The sequence below is a fragment of the Hylobates moloch genome, unplaced genomic scaffold, assembly GCF_009828535.3.
Source record: "Hylobates moloch isolate HMO894 unplaced genomic scaffold, HMol_V3 SCAFFOLD_3, whole genome shotgun sequence".
Lineage (NCBI taxonomy): Eukaryota > Metazoa > Chordata > Mammalia > Primates > Hylobatidae > Hylobates > Hylobates moloch.
This window is the reverse complement of record NW_026652278.1, coordinates 36,836,565-36,854,921: the sequence shown is the minus strand read 5'-3', so window position 1 is coordinate 36,854,921 and position 18,357 is coordinate 36,836,565. Positions and strand designations below refer to the sequence as shown.

The following is an 18,357-nucleotide window of genomic DNA, read 5'->3' as shown; positions in this document are numbered from 1 at the left end:
ATAGATTTATATATATTTGTATACTATATATTTATATATAAATATATTGGTATACTATATATTTATATATAATACATATTTGTATACTATATATTTATATATAATATATGTATACACTATATATTCTAATATATGTGTATACTATATATTTATATATTATATGTATATATTACATATTTATATATTACATTGTATATTATATATGTATATACTATATATATAATATATATATTTTTTGAGACAGGGTCTTGCTCTGTCACCCAGATTCAAGTGCAGCGGCACAATCATGGCTCACTGCAGACTCAACTTCGGGGGCTAAAACAATCTTCCCACCTCAGCCTCTCAAATAGTTGGGACTACAGGCACGTGCCACCATGCCCAGCTAATTTTTATATTTTTTGGTGAGACAGGGTCTCCCTATGTTGCCCAGGCTGGTCTCGAGCTCCTGGCCTCAAGCGAGGATCAGTTGAGGTCAGGAGTTCAAGACCAGCCTGATCAATGTGGCAAAACCCCCTTCTTTACTAAAAATACAAAAAAATAAAAGAAAAAAAGATTAGCCGAGTGCAGTGGCGCGTGCCTGTAATCGCAGCTACTCTGGAGGCTAAGTCAGGAGAATTGCTTGAACCCAAGAGGCAGAGGCTGCAGTGAACCAAGATAGCGCCACTGCACTTCAGCCTAGGCAACAGAGTGAGACTCCGTCTTCCAAGAAAAAAAAACCTAAACTTTGAGTACTTCATTTGGTTTTAGACACTTTCATTTTCTCTAACTCAGATGCATGTTATGCCTTTTCAGCCATAAAAATTGTAACAGAAATTTTCCATGTTAGAGGCTTGTGAACCAGAGCAACTCCATCTTGAATAGGAGCTGGATAAAATGAGGCTGAGACCTACTGGGCTGCATTCCCAGACGGTTAGCATTCTAACTTACAGGATGAGATAGGAGGTCAGCACAAGATGCAGGTCATAAAGACCTTGTTAACAAAACAGGTTGCAGTAAAGCTGGCCAAAACCAACCAAAACCAAGATGATAATGAGAGTGACTTCCAGTCGTCCTCATTGCTATACTCCCACCAGCGCCATGACAGTTTACAAATGCCATGGCAATGTCAGGAAGTTGTCCTATGTGGTCTAAAGAGGGGAGGCACCAATAATCTGCCCCTTGTTTAGCATATCATCAATATATAACCATAAAAATGGGCAACCTTGCTGGGCATGGTGGCTCATGCCTGTAATCCCAGCACTTTGGGAGGCCAAGGCAGGCAGATCACGAGGTCAGGAGTTTGAGACCAGCCTGGCCAACGTGGTGAAACCCTGTCTCTACTAAAAATACAAAAATTAGCCGGACGTGGTGGTGTGCGCCTGTAGTCCCAGCTGCTCGGGAGGCTGAGGCAGGAGAATCACTTGAATGCAGGAGGTGGAGGTTGCAGTGAGCTGAGATGGCACCACCGCACTCCAGCCTGGGTGACAGAGCAAGACTCCATCTCAAAAAAAAAAATAAATTAAAAATGGGCAAGCAGCAGCCCTCAAGGCTGCTCTGTCGATGGAGTAGCAATTCTTCTCTTCCTTTACTTTCTTAATAAACTTGCTTTCACTTTACTCTGCAGACTCGCACTGAATTCTTCTTGCTGGAGATCCAAGAACCGTCTCTTTCTTGTAACGCATAGAAACAGCTTTCCATTGCCACCTAGCTATAAATAACTCCTTTCTGGTTATTCTATTAAAAATTATTTCTTACAGATTTTTTCTATTTGTTTCCTGAAAACTAGAAGAAAACATCACGTGTTAAGGCAAAAATAGATCAGCATTAAAATATGATTTTGAGGGTTTATGAAAAAGTCATTCCGTTAAAAATCAAAAATGATGCTAAAGATATTTAATTCCTGCATCCTCTCAAACCAACTTTCTTTTTTTTCTTTTTGAGACAGGGTCTCTGTTGCCCAGGCTGGAGTGCAGTGGTGTGATCGTGGTTCATGGCAGCCTGGACCACCTGAGTTCAAGCAATATACCCACCTCAGCCTCTTGAGCAGCTGGGACCACAGGCTTGCACCACCACAGCTGGCTATTTTATTTTATTTTATTTTTATTTTATTTTATTTATTTATTTATTTTTGAGACAGAGTTTTACTCTTGTCCCCCAAGCTGGAGTGCAATGGTGCAATCTTGGCTCACTGCAAACTCCGCCTCCTGGGTTCAAGCGATTCTCCTGACTCAGCCTCTTGAGTAGCTGGGATTACAGGTGCCTGCACCACGCCCGGCTAATTTTTGTGTTTTTTACTAAAGACAGGTTTTCACCACGTTGGCCAGGCTGGTCTGGAATTCCTGACCTCAGGTGATCCGTCTGCCTTGGCCTCCCAAAATGCTGGGATTACAGGCGTGAGCCACCACGTCCGACCAACTATTTTATTTTTTGTAGATACAGGGTCTCCCCATGTTGCCCAGGCTGGTGTCTCAAACTCCTAGGCTAAATGATCCTTCCACCTTGGCCTTCCAAAATGGTGGGATTACAGGCGTGGACCACCACACCCAGCCTTGCCTATTTATATGTCAACTAATCAATTAATTCTATTGTCATTTGGGAAAAGATCTCATAAATTTTTTTTTTTTTTTTTTGAGACGGAGTCTCGCTCTGTCGCCCAGGCTGGAATGCAGTGGCACAATCTCGGCTCACTGCAAGCTCCGCCTCCCGGGTTCACGCCATTCTCCTGCCTCAGCCTCTCCGAGTAGCTGGGACTACAGGCGCCCGCCACCACGCCCGGCTAATTTTTTGTATTTTTAGTAGAGATGGGGTTTCACCATGGTCTCGATCTCCTGACCTCGTGATCCGCCCGCCTCGGCCTCCCAAAGTGCTGGGATTACAAGCGTGAGCCACCGCGCCCGGCCAGATCTCATAAATTTAAAATCCTACTTACATCATTCTGAGTGCAGCTTTATTCTTAAAATGTCTATCCAGTAGGCTGGGCGCGGTGGCTCACACCTGTATTCCCAGCACTTTGGGAGGCCAAGGCTGGCAGATCAACTGAGCTCAGGAGTAGGAGATCAGCCTGGCCAGCTTGGCGAAACCCCTTCTCTACTAAAAATACAAAATTAGCTAGGCAAGGTGATGCATGCCTGTAATCTCAGCTACTCAGGAGGCAGAGGCAGGAGAATCACTTGAACGCGAGTGGTGGAAGTGGCTGTGAGCCAAGATCGCACCACTGCACTCAAGCCTGGGCAACAGAGAGACTCCCTCTCAAAAAAAAAAACAAAAAAAAAGGGCGGGGCATGGTACCTCATGCTTGTAATTCCAGCACTTTGGGAGGCCAAGGTGGGCGGATCACGAGGTCAGGAGTTTGAGACCAGCCTGGCCAACATAGTGAAACTCTGTCTCTACTAATGAAATACAAAAATTAGCGGGTGTGGTGGCACTCACCTGTAGTCCCAGCTATTCGGGAGGCTGAGGCGGGAGAATCACCTGAATCCAGGAGGTGGAGGTTGCAGTGATCCGAGATGGTGCCATTGCACTCTAGCCTGGGTGACAGAGCAAGACTCTGTCTCAAAAAAAAAAAAAAAAGTAAAAAATTGTATTGTTCCTGGGTGTGTCGGTGAGGGTGTTGCCAAAGGAGATTAATATTTCAGTCACTGGACTGGGAAAGGCAGACCTATCCTTAATCTGGGTGGGGACCATTTAATCAGCTGCCAGCACGGCCACAATAAAAGCTCGGGAGGCTGAGGCAGGAGAATTGCTTGAACCCAGGAGGCGGAGGTTGCAGTGAGCCAAGATCACACCAGTGCACTCCAGCCTGGGCGACAGAACAAGACTCCATCTCGAAAAAACAAAATTCAAGATTTTACCATAAGACCCAGTCACGTCAAAAGGTGATATGATCTGCAGAGACAGCATCTGTGGAGCGGGCTTTAGGGAGGGTTTTAGTATCTTTGTGGGGGAGGGAGGGTCTATCTGATATAAATAATTCATAAATTGGTTTTTAAATAAATCAATGAAATAATATTTTCAATATTCACTGGCTTTATGTGCCAGCCAGGTAAATGATTTACATGGATTATACCAGTTAATCCTCACAACAACTCTTTGATGTAGGTAGTATTATTAGCCCCTTTTTACTGATGAGCAAACTGAGGTTTAGAGAGGTTAGGATTCAAACCCAAGGAATGAAAGAAAAGCTAAAGTTGTTCATCTGTGGTCTAAGACAGGAGCATAATGGAAGAATGAGCAGATGGAAGAGAAAGAGAAGACATAACATCTAGATATTAGAATAGGCCAGAGTCCTCAAACTTCTCTTATCCATAGAGAGACCGTTTTCTAGTGATGACTTTAGCTGCTGAGAAAAATCATGCCAGACTGAACACATTTGTCTTTAAATAGCTTACATTCTATGCTGGGAGAACAAAGTATTAAAATTTGATGAGCAGGACACAATTTGCCCAAAAGCTCAGGACCACCACAGATGATGTCTCACATGTCAGTAGGTGATTTTATTTATTTATTTATTTATTTATTTATTTATTTATTTATTTATTTATTTAGACAGGGTCTCACTCTGTTGCCCAGGCTGGAGTGCAGTGTCGCTATCTCGGCTCACTGCAATCTCTGCCTCCTGGATTCAAGTGATTCTCCCACTTCAACCTCCCGAGTAGCTGGCAGTACAGGCGCCTGCCACGACACCAGGCTAATTTTGTATTTTTAGTAGAGACAGAGTTTCACCATGTTGGCTAGGCTGGTCTCAAATTCCTGGCCTCAAGTGATCCACCCGCCTCTGCCTCCCAAATTGCAGGGATTACAGGCGTGAGCCACTGTGCCCAGCCTTATTTTATTTTTGAGACAGGGGTCACCCAGGCTGGAGTGTAGTGGCAGGATCATAGCTCACTGCAGCCTTCATCTGTCAGGCTCAAGCAATCCTTCCCCCTCAGCTTCCTGAGTAGCTAGGACAACGGGTGCACGCGGCCAGTACGCCCTGCTAATTGTTTTTTATTTTTTGTACAGACGGGATCTCACTTTGTTCCCCAGGCTGGTCTCGAACTCCTGGACTCAAGAGATCCTCCCCGGCCGGGCGCAGTGGCTCACGCCTGTAATCCCAGCACTTTGGAAGGCCGAGGCGGGCGGATCACGAGGTCAGGAGATCGAGACCATCCTGGCTAACATGGTGAAACCCCGTCTCTATTAAAAATACAAAAAATTAGCCGGGTGTGGTGGTGGGCGCCTGTAGTCCCAGCTGCTCAGGAGGCTGAGGCAGGAGAATGGCGTGAACCCCGGGGGGCAGAGCCTGCAGTGAGCCGAGATCGTGCCACTGCACTCCAGCCTGGGTGAAAGAGCGAGACTCTGTCTCAAAAAAAAAAAAACAAAAACAAAAAACAGATCCTCCCTCTTCAGCTTTCCAAAGTGCTGGGATTACAGGCATGAGCCACCACACCCAGCAGTAATTTTCAAATAAATTGTGCATATAGTAAATTTTATCTGAGCAGTGAAGTAAAGGTTAGTTGTGTCCATCTCCAGATCAACTTGACCCCTTCAAGGCTACTTCTCATTCCTACAAAGGACAGCAGGATTCATGTAAAAGAGTATCCTTACATTTGCTATGCAATTGATGATTTAGATTTGGAGTGCTTTGCTTTGCCTGACTGTCTTCTCTTTCTTTGTAGGTTTCTGTAGGTTTCCTACCAAAATGTATGACCGAGTCAATCATGAGAAAACAGTGGACAGTGGCCGGGCGTGGTGGCTCACTTCTGTAATCCCAGCACTTTGGGAGTCTGAGGGGGGCGGATCACCTGAGGTCAGGAGTTCGAGACCAGCCTGACCAACATGGAGAAACCCCGTCTCTACTAAAAATACAAAAAAAAATTAGCCAGGCATGATGGCGCATGCCTGTAATCCCAGCTACTCGGGAGGCTGAGGTGGGAGAATTGCTTGAACCTGGGCGGCGGAGGTTGTGGTGAGCTGAGATCGCACCATTGCACGCCAGCCTGGGCAACAAGAGCAAAACTCTGTCTCAAAAAAAAGAAAACAGTGGACAGTGGACATACACACCTGATATTTAGGGATGACGGTGTAGCCAGTGTGTGTGTAGCTTTCCATCAGATTATTCATATAAAGACTCAGGAGGCTGGGCATTGTGGCTCACGGCAGTAATCCCAGCACTTTGGGAGGCCTAGGCGGGCAGATCACTTGAGGTCAGGAGTTTGAGACCAGCCTGGCCAACATGGTGAAACCCTGTCTCTACTAAAAATACAAAAAAAAAAAAAAAAAAAAAAAAAAAAACATTATCCAGGCCTGGTGGTGCACGCCTGTAGTCCCACCTACTCGGGAGGCTGAGGCACGAGAATCACTTGAACCTGGGAGGCGGAGGTTGCAGTGAGCCAAGATTGCACCAGTGCACTCCAGCCTGGGCAGAAAAAAAAAAAAGACTCAGAATAACAACAATAAAACCATATAGTAGGTACATGCAGAGAGAGTGAAATAAAATATGGTAAAATATTAAAACTTGGGGAATCTGAGTGAGGGGGACATGAGAATTCTTGTAACTTTTCGGTCACTTGAAATTATTTCAAAATTAATATGGAACACATTCATATTCATAATAAACATAAAACATACATCTACACAAAAACTTGTACACAAATGTTCATAGCTGCATATTCATAATAGCCAAAAAGTGAAAACAATGAAAATATACATCAACTGAAATACATAAACAAAATTTTGTATCTAACTGATGAAATATTTAACAATAAAAAATAAAAAAATAGATATATGCCAGGCTCAGTGGTTCATGCCTGTAATCCCAGCACTTTGCGAGGCCAAGGCTGATGGATTTTGAGGTCAGGAGTGCAAGACCAGTCTGGCCAACATGATGAAACCCTGTCTCTACTAAAAATACAAAAATTAGCTGGGTGTGGTGGTGCACACCTGTAATCACAGCTATTTGGGAGGCTGAGACAGGAGAATCACTTGAACTGGGAGGCAGAGGTTGCAGTGAGCCAACACAGTGCCACCGCACTCCAGCCTGGGCGACAGAGTGAGACTCCATCTCAAACAATAAAAATAAAAAGTAAATACACATACATACTACAACATAGATCAACCTTTGCTTAACAGGTTGCTATGAAAAAACTATATAGATGAACCTTAAAAACATGCTAAGTGAAAGCAGCCAGTCACAAAATATCGCATATTGGCTAGGCACAGTGGCTAATGCTTGTAATCCCAGCACTTTGGGAGGAGGCTGAGGGGGGGCGGAACACTTGAGCCCAGGAGTTCGAGACCAGTCTGGGGAACATGGCGAAACCTGTCTTCGCAAAAAAAAAAAAAAAATCCCTCCAAAATTAGCCGGGCTTGGTGGCACATGCTTGTAGTCCCAGCTATTCCGGAGGCTGAGGTGGGAGGATTACTTAAGCTCGGGAAGCAGAGGCTATGGTGGGCCTAGATTGCACCACTGCACTCCAGCCTGGGCACCAGAGTGAGACTGTGTCAGAAAGAAAAAAATCACATATTGTATGATTTTATATATGTGAAATGTCCAGAATAAGAAAACTCATAGAGAAAAAACTACATTTGTTGTTGCCAGTGGGTGAGCAGATGGGGAATAGATGAATAACTGCTGATGTTTCAGGGTTTCTTTCTGGGGTGATGAAATGTTCTAAAAGTGATAGCGGTGATGGTTGCACAACTTTGTAACTATACCAAAACCCCCTGAAGTGTACATTTTATTCTTTTATTATTTTGTAATGGTACTAAGTTCTACTAAAGATAGTAGAAAAGCTAGTATCATCAAGTTCCTTAAATGATAGTAAGAAAATCTGGGCTGGGCGTGGTGGTTGGTGCCTGTAATCCCAGCTACTTGGGAGGCTGAGGCAAGAGAATTGCTTGAACGCGGGAGGCGGAGGTTGCAGAAAGCTGAGATCGTGCCACTGCACTCCAGCCTGTGTGATAGAGCAAGACTCTGTCGAAAGAAGGAAGGAAGGAAGGAAGGAAGGAAGGAAGGAAGGAAGGAAGGAAGGAAGGAAGAAGGAAGGAAGGAAGGAAGGAAGGAAGGAAGGAAGGAAGGAAGGAAAAAGAAGGAAGGAAGGAAGGAAGGAAGGAAAGAAAGAAAAACTTCCGATGCCAGAAGCCCCCTCCATCAACAATCTGTCGAGCAACGTTCTTCACTTAGAGGCTCCCATCTGACACTAGGTAGGGAAGGCATTGGTGCCCTTTACCCATAACTAGCCCATGACAGAATGCTGCCTTGGACAGAGCCCTCACTCACTCCAAAGAGGCCAGGAATGCTAGGTGAGGAGGAATTTACATGCCTGGGCCAGCTCTGGACCAGCTCCAGTCCTATGGTACAGAGAAGGACAGTGGCAGCTAAAGAGCTTGGAAGAGTCCAAAGCCAGCCTTGTTTAACACCAGTAACAATTTCACCTCTACACTGAGGGCTAACATGCATCCAATTCCAGTTCCTCTTTCTCCACCTAAGTAACTCCAGAGGTGGCACTAAGCCTGGCCCACTCAAACAATCTAGGACAGAGCAATAGTCAGACATCTCAATGAGCTCAGCTTCCCAGTAATAGGTGTTACTGAGAACAGCACTGGGGGAGCCTCTGTCCACATCAAAAAGGAGCAACTAAGAGGGGTTACTGCCATAACTCCACCCTTCTTGCTGTGCTTTGAGAAACAGAAGCCAAATCCTACCTCCCTTCAAAGAGCTCTAGTTGCTATGAGCACCAATCCCACCCCCAACTTGAGTCCCGAGACTTAGGAGGGTATGGGGCCAGGAGGAGGCTCCAGGGTGTCTCAAGAGCAGCCACACTTCTCTGTCAAGGATGTGTTCACATAGTGAACGCTCATCTTATGTTCGTCATCCTGGACTGTTAGGGAGAAGAGAATGACCTTGGTGGGACTACAGGTCTGAAAGAGCCAGGAACAGGTCAATAGGCACTCCCCTCTTACAGTGCAAACTTTGAGTGCAAAGTTGGATTGATGAAGCTCACTGTTGAGGGTCAGGCAGGTCCCCTGACAGTAAGGGAAGCTGGAAGTCTTGATGTAACAATACACTCACTGCAGGCAGCTCTGTGAAGGTTCACCTTGCAATCCTGCAGATGACAGAGCTGCTCTGTTGGAAATATATCCAGGCCATGGTCTCTCTCCCCATGATTCTGGCATGGGATCCCCAGAGTCAGCTGCTCCACACTAGGGATAAAGCACTTTTGGACGTAAGGCAGGTGAAACAGAGGTGGCTGTGTTGGGGACAAGGTCATGAACAGCAACACTATGTCTTACTTGCCTTTGATACTAAAACACTGGTTCAGGCTGATGTCAGACACATTAGTAGCTGTAATCTTTTCCTCTGCCAAGAGGGTGGGCACCACCTCCATCCAATATATTAGTAAACAGTAGATCTCCAGTAATGATCCTCCTTTCTGACTGGTAGGATGAAAAGATAATGGGGAAAGAGCCCAAGAGGAATCTTTTGCAGTTGTTGGTGGTTGGGGGGTGGGGGTTGATGGTTCTCAAACTCTAGAACAAGCTTAGTGGCATGGGGATAGTGGACACCCAAACCCATAGCTGTATCAGGGAAACCTCCAAGAAGGGAACTGCCTCAAAACGGACAAGCCAGTAGCTGTGTAGGAACTAGGAGCTTGGATGTGAGGGTAAAACCATGTTGCCAGGCAGAAAAGATCTCATTTATGTGGAAAGGCAGCATCCGGCTGGGACAGTCAAACGTTTCTACCATGCTAAAACATGTGCCAAAGACCCAGAGCCAAGAGCCCAGGAAAAAGCCAAGAGATGCCACTCCTCCCACTGCCACCCTCCGTTGCGCCTGCTTTCAGATGAAGTGGACACTTTAAATGGGCGAATTTTATGGTATGTGACATATATCTCAATAAAACTACAGAAGAAAAATAAATGTCACACATACAACATAAAGTAAAATCATAAATGTTTTCCAGGCTAGTGGCATAGAGGTATACAGGCTGAAAAGAGAGAAACTCTGGAAGTTATTTATTTATTGAAACAGGGTCTTGCTTTGTTGCCCAGGCTGGAGTGCAGTGGCATGATATCAGCTCACTGCGATCTCCGCCTCCCAGCTTCAAGTGATTCTCCTGCTTCAGCCTCCAAAGAAGCTGGGATTACAGGTGCACCCCATACCCAGCTAATTTTTTTTGTATTTTTGGTAGAGACAGTGTTTCACCATGTTGTCCAGGCTGGTCTTGAACTCCTGACCTCAAGTGATCCTCCTGGCTTGGCCTCCCAAAGTGCTGAAATTACAGGCGTGAGCCACCGCGCCCGGCCTGAAAGTCTTTTATTAAGTAAAAAAAGCCACTATATGAGTAGTTTCTCAAAAAGACCAAAAGCCATGTGACCAAGTGACATGGCTTCCTTTCTGTCTGGCTAGGTCTCGTCTCTGACCTTAGGTCTCATTTCCCCGAAATAGCACTGGAGGCAAAAAATAGTGTGATGGTTAAAGATCCGGCTTTAAGTAACTTGCCCAAAGTCACACAGGTTATAGATCTGGATTGGAACCCAGGGAGCCAGACTACCTGGGTTTGAATCCAGATCTATAACCTGTGTGACTTTAAGCAAGTTACTTAACCTCTCTGTGCTCTGTTATAAAATGGGGATACACGATTGGGTTGTTGTGAAGAATAAATAACATAATCTTTGAAATGTGCTTCAAAAAGCATCTGTTGCTTGTTGGAATTTATTCGAAGTTGACTATGTTTTTTTTTATTTTTTTTATTTTTTTTATTTTTTTTTATTTTTTTTTTTTTTTTTTGAGACGGAGTCTCGCTCTGTCGCCCAGGCTGGAGTGCAGTGGCGTGATCTCGGCTCACTGCAAGCTCCGCCTCCTGGGTTCACGCCATTCTCCTGCCTCAGCCTCTCCGTAGGACACGCTTTTTTAAGAAGGCCCAAATCATTTCATCCTCCCATTTGTCAATGATTATTTCTATGTTGCAAGCCATCTTTAATCAGACACCAGGTAGTAGTTGATCTAATGCTGACAAGTCAAATCCTACTCCCCTTCCCTGACATTCCTTTTCTGCCATTGTGAGAACTACAGAACATGGCTCAGAGAAGGTTGTTTTCAAAGGCTGAGGTCATTGCTATCATTCCTTCATACTCTCACAGATTGACTCCAAACTGCAGAAGCATCTTGGTTTCCCATCATCCTGCAGACTGGGCAAGCAGATAGGAGCTTAGGAAGGCCTAATCAGAGAACAGATGCTCATTTCATGCTAAGAATGTGCTAGCACTATACGTGAATAGTTTCATTTCATTTTCACGCAAACCCTATCTTGTAGACTATTATTATCCTCTTTTTCACATGAGGAAATTAATGACCAGAAAAGTTAATTTGTCAAGGTCACACAGCCACTGAGAAATGGAGCCAGAATTCCAACCTAGCTGTCTTCAGATCCTATTAACTGCCATGTTATATTACCTGCCCCTCCCTAGAATGTAAAAGAGTTTACAGCTAAGGCCCTCTTTAATGGTAGCCCAAAGCAACAGAGGTCAGAAAGTCTGTCTTACCTATCTGTGTCCTCGGTGCCTAGGACACCGCCTGCCATGTGATAGGAACTCAGAATGTTTGTCCAACTGCTCAACTATGCATGGAACATGTCATGTAGAATTAAGTGAATCCCCCAGTTGCAGAGTCTATTTTCTACTTGTAAGACTATTTATTTATTTACTTATTATTTATTTATTTATCAAGATGGAGTCTCAGCTCTGTCGCCCAGGCTGGAGTGCAGTGGCACGATCTCGGCTCACTGCAACCTCCACTTCCTGGGTTCAACGGATTCTCCTGCCTCAGCCTCGAGTGGCTGGGATTACAGGTGCCCACCACCATGCCTAGCTAATTTTTGTATTTTTATTTATTTATTTATTTATTTATTTTTGAGACGGAGTCTCGCTCTGTCACCCAGGCTGAAGTGCGGTGGCTCAATCTCGGCTCACTGCAAGCTCCGCCTCCCGGGTTCACGCCATTCTCCTGCCTCAGCCTCTCCGAGTAGCTGGGACTACAGGCGCCCGCCACCACGCCCGGCTAATTTTTTGTATTTTTAGTAGAGACGGGGTTTCACCGTGGTCTCGATCTCCTGACCTCGTGATCCGCCCGCCTCGGCCTCCCAAAGTGCTGGGATTACAAGCGTGAGCCACCGCGCCCGGCCAATTTTTGTATTTTTAGTAGAGACGGGTTTTCACCATGTTTGCCAGGCTGGTCTTGAACTCCTGACCTCAAGTGATCTGCCCACCTCAGCCTCCCAAAGTGCAGAGATTACAGGCAAGAGCCACCGCGCCAAGCCAATTTTCTACTTGTAAGACAATTTAGAGGGGTTTAGAGTTACAGAGATCTTAGTTAGAATTTGGTAGCTATGTGATCTTGACAAATGTATTTAACTCATCTGAGTCTTGTGTCCCTGACTTGGAAAATGTGGTAAATATATACTCATAGCATTATTATTTGGATGGAATGAAACAATGATAAACATATAGTAGGTGCTCAATATTAGCTGTTACTATTGCCTCCCTATCCTTTCTTCCAAATAGGTCTTTGTGACAGATTAACCATGAGTTAGTTCCCAACTCAAAATAAGTGAAGCAGAAATTGGAACTCAGAGTAGTAAAACTAGCATTAAATTGGAAATTGGGAAACATGTCTCCTGGCTTTTGTTGCCCTTTCTCTACCCAGCAACTATGTAATCTTGGTCAAGTCACCTTACTTGTCTGGGCTTCCAATTTCATATCTTAAGTTACAGAATTGGTCTCTGAAGCCTCTAGGATTCTCTGAATCCAGATGTCTGGGACTAAGAGATTATGTCGAGGAATTATTACCCTTGGCTTGATTGTTTTTTAAACAAATTAACTTGGGGTGGTTAGAAAATATATTTATTATTTACTCATCTTAGAGTTACACGTTGTTCATTTATTTGAAACCGAAACGTATTTCCTCCAAATATCGTAGAAACTTGGTTAAAAGCTGCAAAAGACTCACATCCACCACCTAGCGGCGAAAAAAAAAAGTTTCAGGTGATACAAGATGTCCTGCCATCACACCTGAAGGATGGTTGTCCATGGCCATTTTTTAAAATCTCGTATTAGTCCTCTTCCTTCAACACTCAGGACAGTATTATGTACCCAGAAACTCAATACTTCCTGGCGTTTTCATCTGACAATACTCTTAAGCCAATGAAATACTGTGGACGTTTGAGAATTTTATAAAGATCAATGTTTTAAGATTGGCAGGGTGGGGTGGGAGTAGGGAGAGGGGAAGGTGCCTTCCTACCCTTGCATTTGCATCTCAAGCCACCCGTACCCGAGGCCCACCCAGTCCATCTGTTTATTGGTAGATACACCATTCCGCCATTCCGCCAGTGGCTGGTGCAGAGAACCAGGACCACCACCTTTGAAAAGACCTAAATCAGTACTCCAATGGGATCCTGATGTCAAGTATTTAACGACTTTGCTTTACCTACTACAGTAATTAAAATTAAGTCTTCAAACTTAATTTAAATTTCTAAAAGCAGGAATGCACTGTCCTTAATCTTAAACACCAAAGGTGGGAGAAAGAGGACAGAATCCTAGGGTACTAGGCCTACTGGTATAGGGCGATCTCTTCTGCTGTTTTCTTACCACCCCATTTCTTTTCTCTTTCTCCTTTAGTTTCCCATCTTCTCTCTTCTTGTTCTCTTCGAAGTAACAGTGACAAAATTAAGGTGATTCAATTATTCCAAGAGGCTTCCTCATAGAAAATATTTCTCTTTAAGCCCTTTCCTGAAATCCCCAATTAAAGCATTTCCAATAGTCTCTGCTTTAAGTATTCCTAGTTGTCTATTTTTGGAAATACTATTCTCAGTTTAGCACAATATTCCGAAATTCCTTGAGAAGTTCGCCTATGATCAGTCTTGCTAGTAGAAACCTTTTTTTTTTTTAATTTAAAACGCTCGATTTCCACTTTTTACTAGGTTTCCCAATGTTGGCGAAGTCTCCCAATGACTTAATAACGTGTATCCATTTCACCTTTGAAAATCTTAGAGCTCAGTGCATCCACGGGCATCCGGGCATTTATTCTTATTTCTGCTTCTTAAACAGGCTCTGGGGAGGAGCAGTTTCGACCGAGAAGTTCATAGCAGCAGTTATTACGGAACTTGCAACAGTTGGTGCCGGGCGATAGGCAGGTTGGAAGTGATAAATGGGGCTGGCGTAAAAAACAAAAAGCCCCGGGGAGGGCGGGGTAGCCGTGGCCTTGGGGGACAGTGCAAAGGCGGCGCGGGGCCGGCGGGACTGAGCTCCGGCTGTGGGAAGGCGCCGTCCCGGGCGGCCAGAGGCGGCGGCAGCCGCGGAGAAGGACGGAGGGATAGCAGCCTGGCGGGCGGCGCGCGGGGCGGGTGAGCGGGACCAGACCGCCCCCGGGCCACGCCGGGGCCACGATGAGGTGAGGCCGGCCCTGCCCCCGCACCGCCCCCGGCGGGAGGTGCGACGCCCGGGCCGCGGGTGCGTGCGCGGCCCCGGGCGACGCGGCTGGGCGTGCGCGGGGCCGCGGCGGAGGCTGGGCCGGGCGGGCGGCAGAAGATGGCGAGGGTGTGTAGGCGGCAGCAATGCTCCGTTGAGAGACGCGGCTTTCGGCAAGAACTGGATTCGTGGCGCCACAAGCTCATTCACTGTGTAGGTGAGACTCTCTGCCGACCGCCGCCGCCCCTCCGGCTGCCCCGCCGCCGGCCGCCCGGGACCAGGGAGGAAGCTGGGGAAGTGGCAATTGCTCCTCCGGCCCGCCCGCCCTCTTTGGCTCAAGCGTCCCCCCTCCCCCCACCCCCCGGAGTGCGAGCGCGCGCGACCTCCAGGCGGGCTCCCCCGCTCGGCCGAGCGCGCGCCAGCCCCTCCTCTCCGCGCGCCTCCCCGGGGCTGGCTCTCGGCGGGAGCGCGTGCTCCTCCCCCTCCCGCTCTCCATCCCCGCCCGCTCGCTCCCCTCCCTCCCCGCTCCCGCCCCTGCTCCCGCTCCGGGCCCGGCGCCTCGGCGCCACCGCCGGCTTATTGTGGCGACTCGCCCCGCGGCGCTGCCGCTGTACTGGGGGTGGCGCGAGGGGCGCGGGCTTGCTCGGCCCCCACCCGCGCTGTGACCGCCGCCGTCCTCCTCCTGCGCCACCCCTCCCCCACGAGCGGGGCGCGCCCCCAGCCGTGCGTGCACGCGCGGCGGGCTGCAGGCGGGCGCCCGGCGCTCGGGCGTGTGCGAAGCGTGAGGTGGAGATGGGGGCGGAGGGAGCCGGAGCTGTCACAGTCCCCGGGTGCGCCTGACCGAGCCAAGTGGGGTGTCATGGCCGCGGGGGGCAGCGGCTGCACTTCCTCAGCGGGCGGCGGCGGCCGGGGAGTTAATCCTCGACGCACGGGTCGGTGTGTGCGTATTTGTGTTCGGTGTCGTGCTGCGGGGAGGAGGGGGTGGGACCGGGTCCGACCGAGGAGCCCCGGCGGGGGTCGCTCTCGTCCCCTCCCGGGGATTGGCCAGAGCCGCAGCCTCGCCCGAATGCCCCGTCCGCCCCACGCCTCCCGGACCTTGGGCCGCCCTCGGGTGGCTTTTTCCCTGCGGGCCGGAGGGAGCGCGGACGGGGGCGCCCCGGGAGGGGCCGGGCGGCCGAGCTGCGCCTCTCACACTGTGTGTTTTGTCTGTTTTTCTCTTCCAAGGTCCCGTTTCCCTCTGTGCGGCGGCCGGCGGGACCATAAGGGCTTAACTCATATATTTAACCCCCCTCCAAAAAGTAAGTGGCCCGTGTGGTGTCTCCGCTCCGCCCGCCGCCCCCTAGCCCCAGTCCATCCTTGTGTCTGACTCTCCTGTCCTCCAGCATTGTTACTTCCCCGTCTTTGCTTCGGTGCTGCTGGTGTGTGGGGAGATGCCCTCTCGTCGTCCGCTGTCCCCCACGCCCAGTCCTCGGGGAGGCCCATAATTCCAGCCCCTTCTCCCCCAGGGGAATATTCTTGGGAACCAGGTCTTCCCCGGCAGAATCTAGGAGAGTCTGTTCGTTCGCTTGGGCCCCTCATCCCCTCCTTCCCGACAGGGTTTCGTTGGAAGGAATTATGCAAATCCCGCTTTCTGGTGTCCATTCAGCGGCAATTTCATGCGGTGAGAAGTTCTCTTTGTTGTGCGAGGGGGAGAACAGACACTGATTTAATAGACATATCTGTTGGGGGGAAGGGTGGAGGGGGTGTGGAGAGGCTCAGTTTGGAAGAATTACAGCACTTGGTTAGCTCAGTGTCTTTGTGTTTGAGCCTTCTGGCTTGACAGGAGGGTCTGCCCTTTACAGTGTCCCACAAGGGATGTTTTCGATAATAGATTAAAAAGCAAAACTGAAACTTTAAACAAGTGAAAAATCAGGTAACCTTTACTTAAAGAATATACGCCTTTCCATTTCTACAGGGTTTCATTACGAAAATGTATAGCGTGAGTTTCGTTAAGGATTTAGACTGTAACACCGAAATTAATATAGACAACAATGCTTTAAGGTATCTGATACCACTTTGGTTGTCCAAAGGTTAAAAGTGCAATTTCAAACATATGCTTGTGCAAATAATAAAGGCATGAGTCAGTTTTTTTGGTATAATTCGTCTCATGAATATATTTTAAAATTCCCCTCCTGCCAATCCAAGACCAGTGCTGCCCTCCAGGAAACAAATAGCCTTTTGCCTATCAGTTATCCTGTACTCTGCTCTATCTCTGCTTGTTTTATTCTTTCAAATCTATTATGCATGTACTAAAATGTTACGTCGGTTTAAGTACTTTTTGAATTACTTGTTATTTCGGACTATCATAGAAGAGAGCATATAGCAGGTTTTGAGAAGCATGAAATTAATGCGTTTTCAGAATTGTGGGTTAGTGTCAAATGCTGGAATTGTTTTGAATTTTTAGTTCTTGTATGTTTCACATTTGTTAGTGATTGGTTTTTTCAGCAGGGCTTTTTAGTCTTTGAAAGATTTTTAAATTTATAATGTAGTCCTGTCCTGTAGATTTTCTAAGTTCCATGTTGCTTTAATTTAGGTGGTTTTAATTAGTGTATCTTATTCTAATTCTCTTTGCATTTAATCCTGGCCGCCTGCCTCAGGACCCCATTTTATCAGTCATTGCTAGTTAGTGGTTAGTTACTGCTGCTTGACAAGGTGTGTTTTTGTTGTTGTTGTTTTTTCTTTTTTTGAAACGGAGTTTCACTCTATTGCCCGGGCTGGAGTGCAGTGGCGCCATCTCGGCTCACTGCAACCTCCGCCTCCCAGGTTCAAGCGGTTCTGCCTCGGTCTCCCGAGTAGCTGGGACTACAGGCGTGCGCCACCATGCCCAGCTAATTTTTGTATTTTTAGTAGAGACAGGGTTTCGCCATATTGGCCAGGCTGGTCTCGAACTCCTGACCTCAAGATCCTCCCGCCTCGGCTTCCCAAAGTGCTGAGATTTACAGGCATGAGAGCCACTGCGCCCGGCCGTGTTTTTGGTTTTTAAAATTATGACTGATAAATTATTTCTGTAAATATCTCAATGGAATATCAAAATTTTGATTCACTTTTTGAAGGCAAATTTTAATCTGGTGATCAAATTTCTTAAAGCATACTTTTAACTCCAAATTTCCACTTTAAAGGTAGTAAAGTTCAGAAGATTATAGAGTCCAGAGTGCAGAGCAATATTTAAATCTGAGCAGTAACATGTATTCATAGTCTCCCAACTAAAATCAGTGGGGCCTCATATTTTCTGTTTTATTATACGTAATTTTGTTTTTTAAGAGGAGAGTTCTAAGTAAATTAATTATAGTGTTAAGAACTTTCCATATTTAAAAGGACTGGCAGTGATCCTTATACGATTCAAAAGGTAACTTGTTTACTTCCAGATGTAATAATTCCTCTTTTATTGGGATTGGTTCTAAACAGTCAACCTATTTGTTTCTCTTGACTGATTATCTTAATACTTTAGGGTCATTTGGTTTCTGAAAGGTATTTAATTTACAGCAGTTTGGATTAAAAATTAATTCTTATTTCTAAAATCGAATTCTCCCTTCTATTAATACTTTTTTAGAGGGTGTGGGGGCAGGTGGTGGTGGTGATGTTGGTGATTAAATGATTAGGTTCAGTTGAATTGGAGTTAGTCCTGGGTTCAGACAGTGATTATGATCAAGATGGATATTTGGTTACCAGGTGATTATTAAGGAGTCCTCTGAGACTAGGATGATCAGTTTAGATTCCAGGAAGATCTAGGCTCTCTCTATGCCTGATATGATGTAACCTTTTGCTTTCCTGCACCTTGCCCTTGCCGTATTTTCAAGAAGCTCTTCCTAATGTGGGGAAAGTTGTGGTGATTTCAGCTTAGCTCTAGCTTGGCTAAAAATAGGACAGCAGATGAGTCTCTTTGACTTTCAGAAA

General features: G+C 46.6%; 1 protein-coding gene across 4 annotated transcripts in view; it reads left to right on the top strand.

Annotated features, from left to right (window-relative positions):
• Positions 1-14,519: 14,519 nt before the first annotated feature.
• LCOR (ligand dependent nuclear receptor corepressor) overlaps positions 14,520-18,357 on the top strand; it is a 164,216-nt gene continuing 160,378 nt past the window's right edge. Inside the window, exons 1-2 of one of the 4 annotated variants that reach the window (XM_032135419.2) lie at positions 14,584-14,641; positions 15,649-15,722. Coding sequence is in view for 3 of the 4 variants with exons in the window: in XM_032135405.2 (XP_031991296.1) it covers positions 15,284-15,360; positions 15,649-15,722 (151 nt within the window). In the remaining variant the exon portion in view is untranslated. Of the gene's footprint in view, positions 14,642-15,227; positions 15,361-15,648; positions 15,723-18,357 lie in introns of those variants that run through there. The other 3 variants (XM_032135405.2, XM_032135470.2, XM_032135412.2) reach the window with 3 other exon arrangements.